The sequence below is a fragment of the Dreissena polymorpha genome, chromosome 10 (genome assembly GCF_020536995.1).
Source record: "Dreissena polymorpha isolate Duluth1 chromosome 10, UMN_Dpol_1.0, whole genome shotgun sequence".
NCBI lineage: Eukaryota > Metazoa > Mollusca > Bivalvia > Myida > Dreissenidae > Dreissena > Dreissena polymorpha.
This window is the reverse complement of record NC_068364.1, coordinates 37,193,794-37,209,096: the sequence shown is the minus strand read 5'-3', so window position 1 is coordinate 37,209,096 and position 15,303 is coordinate 37,193,794. Positions and strand designations below refer to the sequence as shown.

Below are 15,303 nucleotides of genomic sequence, written 5' to 3'. Positions count from 1 at the left end.
AAAAGACGCAATGTTTCCCAATCAAGAGGGACCCGGCCCCATTCCCAAAATGGTGAAAAAAAACACTGCACTGTTGTCCCAGTTTTTGTTCCAGTCCAGACTATTCCAGTATCAAAGGAACCTGGGAGTAAAAAGGTCCAATCATTTTGTAAACGAGAATATAAAATAACTTACTTAATTATAATAAGCAAATTACGATACACTGTTTTTTCCAGTTTTCGTTCCAAGTAAAACAGAAACCGGGGGTAAAAAGGTGTAATAATTTCCTAAACGAGAATATCAAATAATAAATTTTACGTTATAATAAGTAAACTAGTTGATGGTACAGTTTTTCAATTTGATTCGGTGTGAAACAGGAACCTGAGTTAAAAAGATGTGCTCATTTCCTAAACGAGTATTAAATAATTATTTAACCAACTGCACAGTCATTATTGGTCCACCACCTTTTTTTTTATAATAAATCACTCTTTTTAGGTCAATCAACCTTTTAAAGTGAAACATCCAGTTTTAGAAAATCAACTTTTTTTTAATCAATCATATTTTCAAACCCTTTCTGACAGGTTCACAGGACTCAAAGCAATAATCAATCACTTTTTTACAGTCAATCACACTTTTATAGTCAATCACCGTTTCAAAGTAAACCACCCATCTTACCCGTCCACAGGACTCAAAGCGAGGCTTCGAGGACCAACCAGGGTCACGTTGTTTGCCTTTTTTTCCGATAAAATCTCTGCACAGAGGTTCCCTCCCCTGTTGCAGACGGCAATGCGTCTCAGAGTGAGGTCCAGGAAGTAAAAGTTACCAGTGATCCAGTCTATGGCCATATTTGTAACAGCTGGAAAACAAATGAGCAGCGCTTTGTGCAACTCTTTTGAAGATTGTCATTTTGAAAATCTGTGCAGAAGACAATTAAAAAACTAGAGCTTTGTCACAAACGTGACTCATACCACATTGACACAGAATATTTTGCATGTTGTCTTCACAAAAAACAGCAGACACCATGCTCAATGTTTAAAACGCACTAAGTGACCCCCTGACCTAGTTTTTGACCCGGCATGGCCCATGTTCGAACTTGACCTACACATCATCTAGATGCAATTTCTGGCCAACTTTGGTGAAGCTCTGATGAAAACTACTTGAATTAAAGAGCGGACACCATGCTCAATGTTCAAAATGTACTAAGTGACCCCCTGACCAAGTTTTTGACCCGGCATGGCCCATGTTCGAACTTTACCTACACATCATCTAGATACAATTTCTGACCAAATTTGGTGAAGCTCTGATGAAAACTACTTGAATTAAAGAGCCGACACCATGCTCAATGTTCAAAATGTACTAAGTGACCCCTGACCTAGTTTTTGACCCGGCATGACCCATATTCGTACTTGACCTAGACATCATCTAGATACAACATCTGACCAAGTTTGGTGAAGATCGGATGAAAACAACTTGAACAAGAGATGTCACCATAGGATGACAAATGCCCCCTATAAAAGCTTTGATAGAAGTTATGAGCATTTTACCATGCTAAATCCTTGAAATGCACTAAGTGACCCCGTGACCTAGTTTTTGACCCGGCATGACCCATATTCGAACTTGACCTAGATATTGTCTAGATACAACTTCTGACTAAGTTTGGTAAAGATCGGATGAAAAGTATTTGAAATAGAGAGCGGACAAGAAAAGTGTGACAGACCGACTGTAAGACTTACGGACGGACAGTGCGAAAACTATATACCCACTTTTCTTCGAAAGAGGGCATAAAAAGAGAGCGGACACTAAATACTGACCAACTGAATAAATTAGTTTCTTATAAAACAATTTTGCGTTTTTAAATTTTATTTAAACAATTTGTAAAACATGCATGCCCCAAAATGGGCTGTCTGTTGTAGTGGCAGCCAGGTCATTGCGACCTTGACCTTTGACCTAGAGATCTGAAAATCAATAGGGGTCATCTGCAAGTCATGATCAATGAACCTATGAAGTTTCATGATCGTTGGCCTAAGCATTCTTGAGTTATTAGCCGGAAACTATTTTACTGTTCGAGTCACTGTGACCTTGACCTTTGACCTAGTGATCTGCCAGTCATGATCAATGTACCTATGAAGTTTCATGATCCTAGGCCTAAGCGTTCTTGAGTTATCATCAGGAAACCATTTGGTGGACGGACGAACCAACCGATGGACCGACATGTGCAAAACAATATACCCCCTCTTATTCGAAGGGGGGCATAAAACAGTTTAAATGTACTGCAGCATAATATGTTAATAACAAATACCAAACATTTTAATTCATGCTCTGGACAAACCAAGCATGAAATAGTTTGCAAAATAAGCAGCAAAAGGTTAAATTTGAATTGAATAAAAAATAATTGAATCGGACCATTTGGTATCGAAATTGAATTGAATCGAATTATGGGTGAATCATTACAGCGCTAATATACACGCATGAATTACCTGACAAGTTATATCGCAAACATGATCTGTGGATTCCACGAATCGCCATATAACAGAGTTGCAGTCTAATAAGTTAATAAGATATATGTATACAGCTGAAATTCAACAAGAAAGCATCCAAACAACAACAAATATAAGGATTACATACTACTTAGTTGTACTGTTGCATTGACGACAATAGTGGCTTGTTGCCCATCCAGGTCATAACTTGAACAAAGAAGTTCCGAGCTTCCGGTACTCCATTTGTAATTGAGCTGAAACAAGAACAAAAGTTTCCGTACTAATTAATTGAGCCTCTTTCTGCAAAAACGGGGATTAATGAATATGCATAAAATGTCTTCATAAATTAGCCTGTGCCGTATCTGAAGGAAGTTTCTTCTAATTGAAAATCCAGTCTTGGCGAAAAGTGTTAATAATACCCGCAATGGAAGTAAGACAGTATAGATAGATAGATAGATAAGTGTTTTGCCCGATTAGCCTGGGTCGAAGAAATATTAAAATATACCCAACACATTTTCTTCTTTTGATAGTCAAAGTTGAGTATTCAAATATATCCAGCAAATTTTCTTGTAACAAGAAAGAAAGTCAAGGAAATGTTCAAAATTACCCAGCAAATTGTCTTGTGAAAATAACAAAAGTCGAAGAAATGTTTAAATATATTCAGCAAATATTCATGTTTCGATAATCAAAGTCAAGGGAATTTCCAATACACCTAGCAAATTGACTTATTAAGATAATCAAAGTCAAATGTTCAAATATATCCAGCAAATTGTCTTATTACAATGGTCAAAGCCCAGGAATTCTGTAAAATATACCCAGCAAATTTTCTTGTTACTATAAAATCTAGTGTTTAAATATACCAAGGGAATTTTCTTGTTACAATAATGACAATCAAAGTCAAGAAAATGTTCAAATATACCCAGCAAATTTTATTGTTATGATAATCACAGTCGAGAAAATGTTCAAATATACCCAGCAAATTTTCTTGTCCCGATAATCAAAGTCGAGGGTCTCAGCCTTCTGCGCAGGCTTCAGCCAATACGCCCCCTCACTACCGTAAACTGTCCCATCCATATTCAGCTGTCGTACGTCCCACTCCTTGGCGATGAGAATCGTTGGCTTACGATTTGTCTGGTCTGAAAACATGTCATATTTACGAGACCACCATCAGGAAAAAATGTGTCTTAATATGTCATTTTCAGCCAGCATAGATCCAGACCAGCTTGCCCAATCAGCGCCCTCGCACTACTTTGGGGGAAGGGGTCGGCAGCCCTTAGGAGGGGGAATTTTCCCTTTTTGGGGGATTTTTTTACTTACTCTCTCAGTATTACATTTGTACATGTTTGCACTAAATTCTTGGCATTTTTCATAATTTAGTATGTTTGAAAAGATTACATTGAAATAGAATTGAGATATAATAATCATGAGATGAGACACATCTTTCTATTAAAAAAAAAAAAAAAAAAAATGTTTTTTTTTAAGGGGCAATTCCCCCCCCCCCCCAAATGGGGAAAAAAGTAATTACTTTTCAGGTGGGGGACTGCCGCCGAAATTCGGCGGCAGATTTGATAGATTGAGGGCCCTGCAATAGCACCGTCTGGTGAGGACCATGCCTTCGCACTTGCAACAATACAAGGTTTCTGTGTCTCATTAGCGAATAGAGTAGTTCTAGACCTATTTGCACGGGCTGGCATGGAACTGCGCTGGCTGCATATGGCATAAGACCAATTTTTGTGTAACATGGCTCATATGATGTCTATAGCTGAATGTTACATCCATAAGAAATTTGAAAACATGTCGAAGAAATATTGGTTAAAGGAACTGTTTCTTACTCCTAGAAAATTATAAATTTTTAACTTAAAAACAAAATTAATGTTTTAATATAATTGAAAAGAGAATCACACCAACTCTTACCAATATCAATCAGTATCTTGTTAATATCAAAGAAAACATCAACAAGGCAAACTTGTTCTGAGAAAACTAGACTTAATGCTTAATGCATAATTATGCCTGAAGTGTCATTGTGCAGTCTGCACAAGCTAATCAGGGACGGCACTTTTTTTATGGATTTTTTTGTTTGAAGGTCAAAGGTCTCTTCTAAACAAAATTCCAGTGTAAGCGGAAAGTGTTGTCCCTGTTTAGCCTGTGCAGACTGCACAGGCTAATCTGGGACAACACTTTACGCACATGCATTAAGCCTGGCTTTCCTATCTACCATTTAGAGCTGCACAACGAGTTCCGTTGACCGGATTATAGCCTGTGGCACAACCACACGTGAAACCTGGATTAGTGGCAGTTTTGTCTGAGTTCGTACAATAACGGGGCTGATCACAGAAACGCTCATATTCACATTCATTGAGATCTGAAAGTGAAACAAGAAAATTAAGATTAACAAGCAAATTCATTGAATTAATATCCTCAATAACATAAATTGTGTTTAAGGATGATATATATTGCTTGATAAGTAAAAAAACAAAGGGCAACAACTCTTATTTAAGAAAGTGAAGGGTTATGGATCTCCTGCATGGCTCTTCTCCTGAGTGTTTTCTCTACACCTATGAAATTTCATGCTGATATCTTATGAAGTTTCTGAGAAATAGCTTTAAAAAGTTTTGTGCTTGACATATGGAGGGACAGAAATCCAGACGGACGGACGGACCGACGGGCAGCGCCAATTCTACATCCCTCCAACTTTGGTGGGGGATAATAATAATAATAATAATAAAATCTTTATTTAAAGAAGATAGACTTGTTAAGAAATGCATCAGATGAAATTAGATAATAATCAATTTATATAATACATTATATATACATTATATAATAAAAAAGCTGTGTCACAAACATGACTTACACCTACTCACTGCTTTGTCAGCTGTATTTTAAGTGACTTGTTCACAAATTGTCAAAATGACAATTTGCCTTATGTTCGTCACAGATTAAAAAAATAGAAAAAGTCTACATCACGGAAAAAACAAGATATATGTTTATTAGAAACACAATGCCCCCTATTGCGATGCTTTGAAAAAAAAATATATAAAAATTGACCTTTGACCTTGAAGGATGACCTTGACCTTGAACTTCCACCACTCAAAATGTGCAGCTTCATGAGAATGTAACCGGACCGGGGGAAATCTGTGCCCTTGTTATGATTAGCACAACACAACTCGCTTTCTGCGTTTGCTCTTTTATTCATTTATAGTTCACATAATTTTCAACAAATTCCATCTTCCTATATTGCATTCTTAAGCATTCCTTCTTAACTCTATTACATTCTTATCAGATCTTATTTAACAATTTCCATCCTCCTATTTCCAACTGTCTCTCTCTTACTTGTAACGCACTTTCTAACTTTTCTCTTGCTGACCTCTCCTTCCTTCCTTCCTAAAACTAATTTGTCACTCTATTGAAACCCTTTCATCCCTAGAACCAAGTCACACCCACACATCTCACTGACCAATCCTATCTCTCATTCATCCATCGATCATACAGATCCTTAATGCCAAATCACACCCACACATCTCACTGACCAATCCTATCTATCTCTCATCCAACATACAGTACCTTACTTCCTTACTTCTATAAGACTGTAAATAATTAGCACCTAGTCTAAGAATCTTAGTCACAGTCATTATTTATAGCTAGAACTGATAAGCATACAGTCAGCATACAGTCTGCACCTTGAGTGTGAATTCAACATGAGAAGACTTCCAAGACGGTAACTAATACAATGTAATCAATATCAAGTTAAACATGTGGTTCCAAGCAACCTTCTACTGCAATTCAGTAGACAAAGAAATCATATTCAAACATATTCACAGAAATCAATTCAATATCTTTAAAACTGTAACTATTGTATTGTATGAATTTATAATGTACTCAATCAAAAATCAAATAATAAAATAATAATATTTGTAACTCTGTGACAAGAACACCGCTTTGAAAAAAAAATAAAAAAAATTGGCCTTTGACCTTGAAGGATGACCTTGACCTTGAACTTCCACTACTCAAAATGTGCAGCTTCATGAGAACGCCGCTTTGATATTTTTTTTATTTTTTACCTTTCACCTTGAAGGATGACCTTGAACTTCCACCACTCAAAATGTGCAGCTTCATGAGAACGCCGATTTGTAATTTTTAATTTTTTTTTACCTTTGACCTTGAAGGATGACCTTGACCTTGAACTTCCACCACTCAAAATGTGCAGGTTCATGATATACACATGCATGCCAAATATCAAGATGCTATCTTCAATAGTGAAAAAGTTATGGCCAATGTTAAAATTTTCGGACGGACGGACAGACGCCATATATTAGACATTTGACCTTGAAGGATGACCTTCACCTTCACCTTTCACCACTCAAAATATGCAGCTCCGTGAGATGCACATGCATGCCAAATATCAAGTTGCTATCTTCAATATTGAAAAAGTTGTGGCCAATGTTAACGTTTTCAGACGGACAGACGCCACATATTTGAAATTTGACCTTGAAGAATGACCTTGACCTTCACCTTTCACCACTCAAAATGTGCAGCTCCATGAGATGCACATGCATGCCAAATATCAAGTTGCTATCATCAATATTGCAAAAGTTATGGCAAATGATAAAATGTTGGTTAAAGTTTGGGACACACACACACAGTGACACACACATAAAATGACAGACAGGCCAAAAACAATATACCCCGATCATTCGATTTGGGGAAATAATAGTTTATTATTCAACAAATGTAAAGAAACATACAATACAATATATACTTGAGAACTTATAGTTTTAGTTTAAACCTATTTATTTTAGCTCGATTGCATCGAAAGCCTAAGGTTTATATAAATGCTCTCGAGTCCGTTTCCTGGGCCTAGAACCAGTACTTGGTGTCTTTATGGGAGATCTAAAGAACGCTCCCACGGTGGGGATCGAACCCGTAACCTCCCGGTCGCTAGGCGGACACCATATCCATTACACCAGAACTTATACAATATAGGCTTCTCATCTATACAATATAGACTTCTCACCATACAATACAGACTTCTCATCTCTACAATATAGACTTATCATCATATGATACAGATTTCTCATATATACAATATAGACCTCTAACCAATACAATACAGACTTCTCATCTATACAATGAAGACTTCTCACCAATACAATACATACTTTTCATCTATAAAATATAGACCTCTCAACAATACAATACAGACTTCTCATCTATACAATAAAGACTTCTCACCAATACGATGAATACCTCTCAACTAAACAATATAGACTTCTCAGCTTTACAATACAGACTTTTCACATACACTCGTGTTATTTTTTTCATTCTTTTTTTAAGATCTTGATATTTCATTCAAGTCCCATCCATATAAGTTCAAACTAAGAAAGTTTAATACAGAAAACACTTGTATTTTCAATTTTCAAGCATTTTTAGCAAAACAACAACATTGATTTCCAATATTTGTCAAAAATGCGTATTTTTTCCAATCCAATGGGACCTGGCCAAATTCCCAAAATGGTGAAAAAACACTGCACACTATAGTCCTCTCACCTGCACAATATAGACCGCTAATCTATACAATATAGACATCTCATATATACATAAACTTCTCACCTATTCAATACAGACTTCTCACCTATACAATATAGACTGGTTACCTATACAATATAGACATCTCATCTGTACAATATAGACAATATAGACATCTCATATAAAAAATTATACAATATAAACTTCTCACCTATACAATACAGACTTCTCACCTATACATTATAGACTGATTACCTATACAATATAGACATCTCATCTATACAATATACTTCTCACCTATACAATATAGACTTCTAACCTATACAATATAGACTTATCCCCTATACAATGCAGACTTCTCACCTATACAATACAGACTTCTCCCCAATACAATAAATACTTCTCACCTATACAATATAGACTTCTCACCAATACAATATAGACTTCTCACCAATACAATAAAGACCTCTCACCTATACAAGTTTTGGTCTCATTGTTCCACTGGAAACCGTCGTCACAAAAACACACAGCACCATCCAGTGTCTCAGCACAATGGGAACTGGCCACATCCTTACATGGGGCACTGGAACCTGGGGAGATAAGAAATCAAAGCTGAGAACACTCAAAATAATTATTTAAAGCCATGTCATAGGCACTTCAACCTGAAAAATAAAAGAAAAAGCCTTATTCTGGGAAAACCCAGCTTTATTCATGCATATCAGGAAAACCAGATTTTGTGTATGTGTGTAAAGTGTTGTAACAGATTTGCCAGTGCAATCCACACAGGCTTATCAGGGACAACACTTTTTTCTACAATAATCAGCCTCGCTCTGGGACAAATTGGGTCATGCATAAGGTGTCGCCCCAGTTTAGCCTGTGCAGTCCACACAGGCTTATCAGGGACAACACTTTCTTCTACAATAATCAGCCTCGCTCTGGGACTAATTGGGTTATGCATAAGGTGTCGCCCCAGTTCAGCCTGTGCAGTCCACACAGGGTTATCAGGGATGACACTTTCCATATAAACTGGATATTTGTTATAAAGAGACTTCCCTTTATCAAAAAATGACATAAAAGTGGAAATTGTTGTCCCTAGTTAGCCTGTGCGGACTGCCCAGGCTAATCTGGGGGCACACTTTATGCACATGCATAAAGCCCCGTTTTCACAGAGCATGTCATACATATTTTGATAGACAGATTTAAGACTAATGGGCAAAAGCATCATTCTAATATGGGGCACCAGAATGTGGCAAGATAAGAAATCAAAGCACTGAGATCACTACCAATAATAATTTTACGCCAAGTCGCCTGGCACTTAATCCGTAGACAAAATGAAAACTCATAGCTCTGATATGATATACAAATGCTATGATAAAATAAATTCAAAGATTAGGGCCTGAAAACTTGATTGCCATTAAAGCTAATAACTGTTAATTTTTGGATCAAGTTATTTATGTGACTTAACCCATTTATTCCCAGTGGACTCTCACATCCTTCTAAATTGGATCAATTTATTTCCAAAATTAGAGATCTAGTATATTTATTTCTATATGTAGAATATTTCTTACAGAAATTCCTTTAAGCAAACAGCGCAGACCCTGATGAATAGCCGCATCATGCGGCGTCTCATCTGGGTCAACGCTGTTTGCCAAGGCCTTTTTTCTAGACGCCAGGCATAAATGGGTTAATTGTTAACCCTTAAATCTATCTTATAATTGTTAACACAATTTTTATGCTTTAAAAGTTGGCATTTGTTTGATAATATAATTGCTTTCAAAATAAATTGTTTTTGCTTCTGAACTTAACAGGCTGTTACCTTAACTGGCGTTAAACTTCTTAACTGGCTTAAAAAAACTGATTATTATTGAAGTTTGTGGTATCAATTATATGAACAATAATCATTGGTTTAACCGAGGTACTGTACTTACAATTATCATTGGCATAACCGGGGTTGCAATCATATTATAGATCACATATATTGCTTACTGGACTGTACTTGTGATTGGGGTAACTGACAATAATCAATGACATTGGTACAACTGGGGTTACAATCCCAGTGCAGATCACATATATTGATAATGAAATGCACTTGTCAGACGTACTTACAATAATCATTGGAACAACTGGGTATACTTACAATAATAATTGGCACAATCAACCATACTTATAATAATCATTGGCACAACCAAGGTTAAAGTCCCTCTGTTGATCACAGAAATTGTTTCATGGAATGCACAACCGTACTAACGATTAGCATTGGCACAACCAGGGTTACAGTCTCAATGTAGATCACAGATATTGTACTTAGAATAATAATTGGCACACCCAGGGTAATTGACAAGTCGCCAGCTGTCAATCAAACTCACGAAATAATCAATCAGATTTCGTTTATTGCGGCCACATGGTCCGACAAACAAGACTGTCGGAGTAATGGATAAAGCATTTTATGAAAACACAACTTAGTGGGCGGAGCAATCTCGTATTTGGCGACTGGTCAATAGCGTACTTACAACAATCATTGAAATATTAAAGAATCTTGTTCTGGGAAATACAGATCATGGTATTGCTTACTGGGCATTCTTACATAAATAATTGGAACAACTGGGGTGACAGGCAGTGTACTTACAATAATCATTGCAGAAGTAATTGTACTTAAAATGATCATTGGCTCAACCGGGTTTAAGTCTCTGTGTAGATCACAGATATTGCTTACTTGGCATACACTACGCGACCCGTGATTTTTGCCGCGATTCTCGCATCACCGCAATCGATGCAACGTGACAAATCGCGGTGTTTCCGAGCGACAAGAAAATTTGGGTGATGTCTCGGCGACCGTCGCGGGACGTATCTCGCTGTTGCGCAATCAGCGTGAATCAGCGCAAATCACCTCGTACCGCCGTGATTCCCCTTTATAAGCGATTTACATTGAGGGTTACACTACATTACATGTAACATATATGTATACACTTATATTATACATTGCGATAATAAAGCTTTTGTTGTTGTTGTATACAATGGGCGTATAAGCTTTAATACTCCTGTTCCGACATGAACTTGATGAAGTAATGTCGGAAGCTTTAACGGCTCCAAATTAATATTACAGCGCAGAATGATCATGCAATAATTATTGAATATAACATGTAAACATTATTTAACTAACTGCATTAGCAGAATGTTTATTAACACTTACAATCAATTATATTCCAGGCCCGAATACACTGCCACTGTTCAAATTCCATATTGTTGCCATATACATGTAGCGTAGCACTGTGTAAATTGAAAGTTGCATAGTGTTTCATCATTGGTCGGTTATAAATACCTTGTTTCTCTATACATGATATTTGATTTAGACGAAACTAATAATTTGGTAATTTACGAGAAATATGATTTAAGTTTTCCTTTTAAACTTTAACATAACCGTGTGTGTATATTGACGTTATTAATTACATGTATGTTTATACTTATTTTTGCATTTCATCAAGAATTATAACGTGTAGCCCTTTTGTTAACAGTGTTTAGCAAAATATTTGCGCCTTAAGGCACGGAAATTGTTTAAGTAACACTTTCATTTAAAGTTTAAATGTAATCGGTAGATTACGTCTAATTATTTGGACTAGATTATGCTATACTTATTTATTTTCTGTTTCAGGCTCCAATGCGGATAACTCATGTTACAAAGCGTTACTTTCCGAGCGTTGTACATACATTCACAATGCTTGATAAGCCGTAAATCGGAAATACATTACTGTTCTATTTTTAAGTACATGTTATTATGATATCGTGTTATATATTATGTTGTTATGACATCACTGCCTATATATTAAAGCCATTAAACATTGTGTTTGTTTTGCTGAAAAAAACGAGTATATCAACGTAGCACTAAGCATTCGCAAAGTTAAATAAATATGATGATGTATAATGTACATGCATTTCTCTGGGTTTTCACGTCCAAAACAAAAAAAACTCAACATTTGATTATTTATTGTGTACTGTCCAGCGGGTGATAGTGTTTATTCTAGTGTCTAATTGGCACTCTTTGTACGTGTTCAAACTGTGAAAAGATGTGACAATCACAGAAACAACAAGATGGCGCTGCCAATTAAGTGCGATAATGGATCAAAGGGCATTGACAAAAAATCTTGCATATATTTTTCGGCGTTTACTCAGATGGTCTCTCAAATAAAACAAAAAGATACACGTCAAGGTATTATGTTTTACTTCTATCAGTAACGAATCGGATACGGTGTGTTTGATTTGATATGACTTAAAAAAAAATATCAAATTTTTGGCGATATATTTGTTTTAAAAATACCAAAGAAACATTTAACCGAATTCAACAGAATTCAATGTTCTCTGCGCTACGCAGTTTGAATAAAAAATCAATACTTGAACACTCTTTACCTTGACCTTGTACATTGCTGCATAATTTTCGCGCTCTTTTGTCGGGAAATATACATGATGGCTATATTGGAAGCATTTGTGAACGTGGTGTTAACATTAAAATATTGGAAGAGTGTTTTGGATTATAAATTATTATTCTCATTTGGGAATTTAACGGAACATTAATTCTTGTGGTATAATTGTTTTGAATTGTATATTAATTTGTTACAACGCTTTACGTGTTGAAAAAATGTTTTGATAATATTATGCATTAATAGCACAATTTCCAGGAGGAAAACATTTTTTACATGAAGGCTTATGGCGCACTAAAACGTTTTTTTTGTTAAGATCGTATTGCATTCGATCTAAATTTTAATACGCTCGTCCAATGAAAGCTGTGTTCCACATTATGCACTATACTCTTTACACTTCTGAAAAATGGCGTAGTCATATAGTTGTGTTAATGAAATTCTCAAACATATTTACCGACATAAATGTTTAAGACTATTTTTCGGAAGTGATGTTGCAATTATGTTTGATTATTTGATAATTGTGAACATTAGAAAAGCGTTATGTATACAGTTATCGATACGATTCAGTTTATATGCATGAATTGGCCAATCATCGATGTCAACGATATCCACTGCTATCACGGTGAATTGCGGCTAATCGCAGCGAATCACCACAACATTGAGGGGATTTAGCTCTCGCGCGACGTCGGAGTGACGATTCACGTGAAATCGCGGTGATTTTCCACCCAAAAAGCAAAATGCCCGCCTTGACTTCGCAAATTAAGCAAAAATCACGGGTTGCGTAGTGTACATACAATAATCATTGGCACAACCGGGGTTACAGGCAACTGTACTTACAATAATCATTGGCACAACCGGGGTTACAGTCCGGGTGTAGATCACAGATATTGCTTAATGGAATGCACTTGTGAGATCCTCCACACTTCATCTGGTTTGGCATGCATGGAATGAGATGTTTGGCATGGGGACCTGCAAAGGGAGTTTAAAAAAATAAATGTCAATGGTGGCAATCTTTTGATCTATCAAGGGAGGTAATCTTTTTTTTAATGTAAAAGGAGATAATTTTAGATGTTGGAATGGGGACCTTTTAAAAGAAATAATTAGCTTTGTTCTGGGAAAATTGGGCTTCATGCATCATGCATCCCTGCTGAGATTTGCCCGTGCTGTATGGCTAATCAGGGACTATACTTTCCGCGTGTAAGGTAGATTTTTGTTCAAAGGAAGTCTCTACTAAAGAAAATCAAGTCTAGATGGAAAATATCGCCCCTGATAAGCCTGTGAAGACACTACCAGCACATGAATTAAGCCCAGTTTTCTCAGAATGAGGCTCTGATATTTAATTACTCTCAAGGGAGGTAACTTTGAACACTTTCAACCATCTCCTTTATTAGTTGTAATCCTTTGCTGTCACCATGTCACCATGAAACCCCCTATAATAGGCTCAATGACAAGAAACTTATAAAAACAGAACAAGGGTATTATGTGTTTTTTTAAACTCATAATAAACAAGGCTATTTTCAAGCAATATGGTCCCCTACTGGCTCCAAAATTTGTCAGAAATTCCACCATTTTCAGAATATTTTTTTGTTGTTGCCATAGCAACCACAATTTTTGACGTAAGAACAAAATGGAATGACGTGCAAAATGTCCATATTGCCATCTATCCATGTTGCAAGTTTCATGAAAAAATATTAAGAACTTTTAAAGTTATCGCAGAATCCAGAAAACCACCATTTTCAGAAGCATTTCTAGTCTATTTGCTGCCATAGCAACCAGAATTTTTGACATAGGTAAAAAATGAAATGATGTGCATGATGTCCATATTGCCATCTATCCATGTTTCAAGTTTTATGAAAAAATATTAAGAACTTTTAAAGTTATCGCAGGATCAAGAAAAGTGTGACAGACAGACTCACAGACAGACAGACACACAGAGCGAAACCGGTAGGGGACAATAATTCATTTTTTTAATATTACTTTAAATAAAATCAAGTGTTTTTTTTGTTTGTTTTTTAAAGATCAAATGAACAAAACATAAAAAAGATTTTCAACAACTCAAGAAATACCAACAAGGAAACTACAAGGCAACAAATACCTCAAAGCAACATATAAAAAATGCAAAAAAAACAACAAATCCCATTATTAGAAATGATGCCATTCAACTGTTTTTGGAGAAAGCTCATTTCAATCCTGTGACATTGGCCTTTGTTGTGTTATTCTCATAATAAATCGGCATCTTTGTTTTTTTACCAAAAAAACAGCCGAAAAAATTGCAAGGTTTTAGGACAAAGAATTTTCTAAAACAAATAGCGCTAAATCAAGAGGTCTACAACCTACCAAATAACATACTGACAGACAATTCCTTATCAATAGACTTCCTTGAAAAGGGACAAAGAAACAAATGTAATGCATTAAAAATTCAATTAAATGACATTCTATAGTGCTTCAACAAACAGTGTGTAAGTAAGCGAGTAAAAAGAATATTGTCATACCTTTATTGAGAACATGAATGATAAATGTGAACACAAGTACAGCTTTACTATTTTTGCTTTTGTCACCACACTTTATAGACCTTACAATTATAATTTATGATAAACACTTCAGACAGAATAACGATTATTCACCACAAAAACAACCATATTTCATTCAGTTACAACTAAAACCTGCACGCCAGCCAGACATAAAAATATAAAAAAACATGATAAGTGAATGACAAACAATTTTATCATAATTATGAAACTAAATATATCTAAAGGATAATTATTTTGATCTGTTACAAATTCTGTATATTTTATATCAATCAATACATAATGTTACTAAACAAGCATCTATCTGTTTACACAAAAAATGCACCATGTTTGCTAACACTTTTTTTTACAAAGCTTGCAAAATTATTTGATAATGATATTTAC

At 35.7% G+C, this 15,303-nt stretch overlaps 1 protein-coding gene across 1 annotated transcript in view; it reads right to left on the bottom strand.

Moving 5' to 3' along the window:
- The window catches only part of LOC127849051 (low-density lipoprotein receptor-related protein 2-like), a 121,898-nt gene that overhangs the window by 39,470 nt on the left and 67,125 nt on the right, over positions 1-15,303 (bottom strand). The window contains exons 5-10 of the mRNA XM_052381773.1: positions 13,229-13,360; positions 8,453-8,569; positions 4,672-4,818; positions 3,429-3,592; positions 2,605-2,710; positions 655-835 (exon numbers count right to left, since the gene is read on the bottom strand). Of these exons, the coding sequence (XP_052237733.1) occupies positions 655-835; positions 2,605-2,710; positions 3,429-3,592; positions 4,672-4,818; positions 8,453-8,569; positions 13,229-13,360 (847 nt within the window). The remainder of the gene's footprint in view (positions 1-654; positions 836-2,604; positions 2,711-3,428; positions 3,593-4,671; positions 4,819-8,452; positions 8,570-13,228; positions 13,361-15,303) is intronic.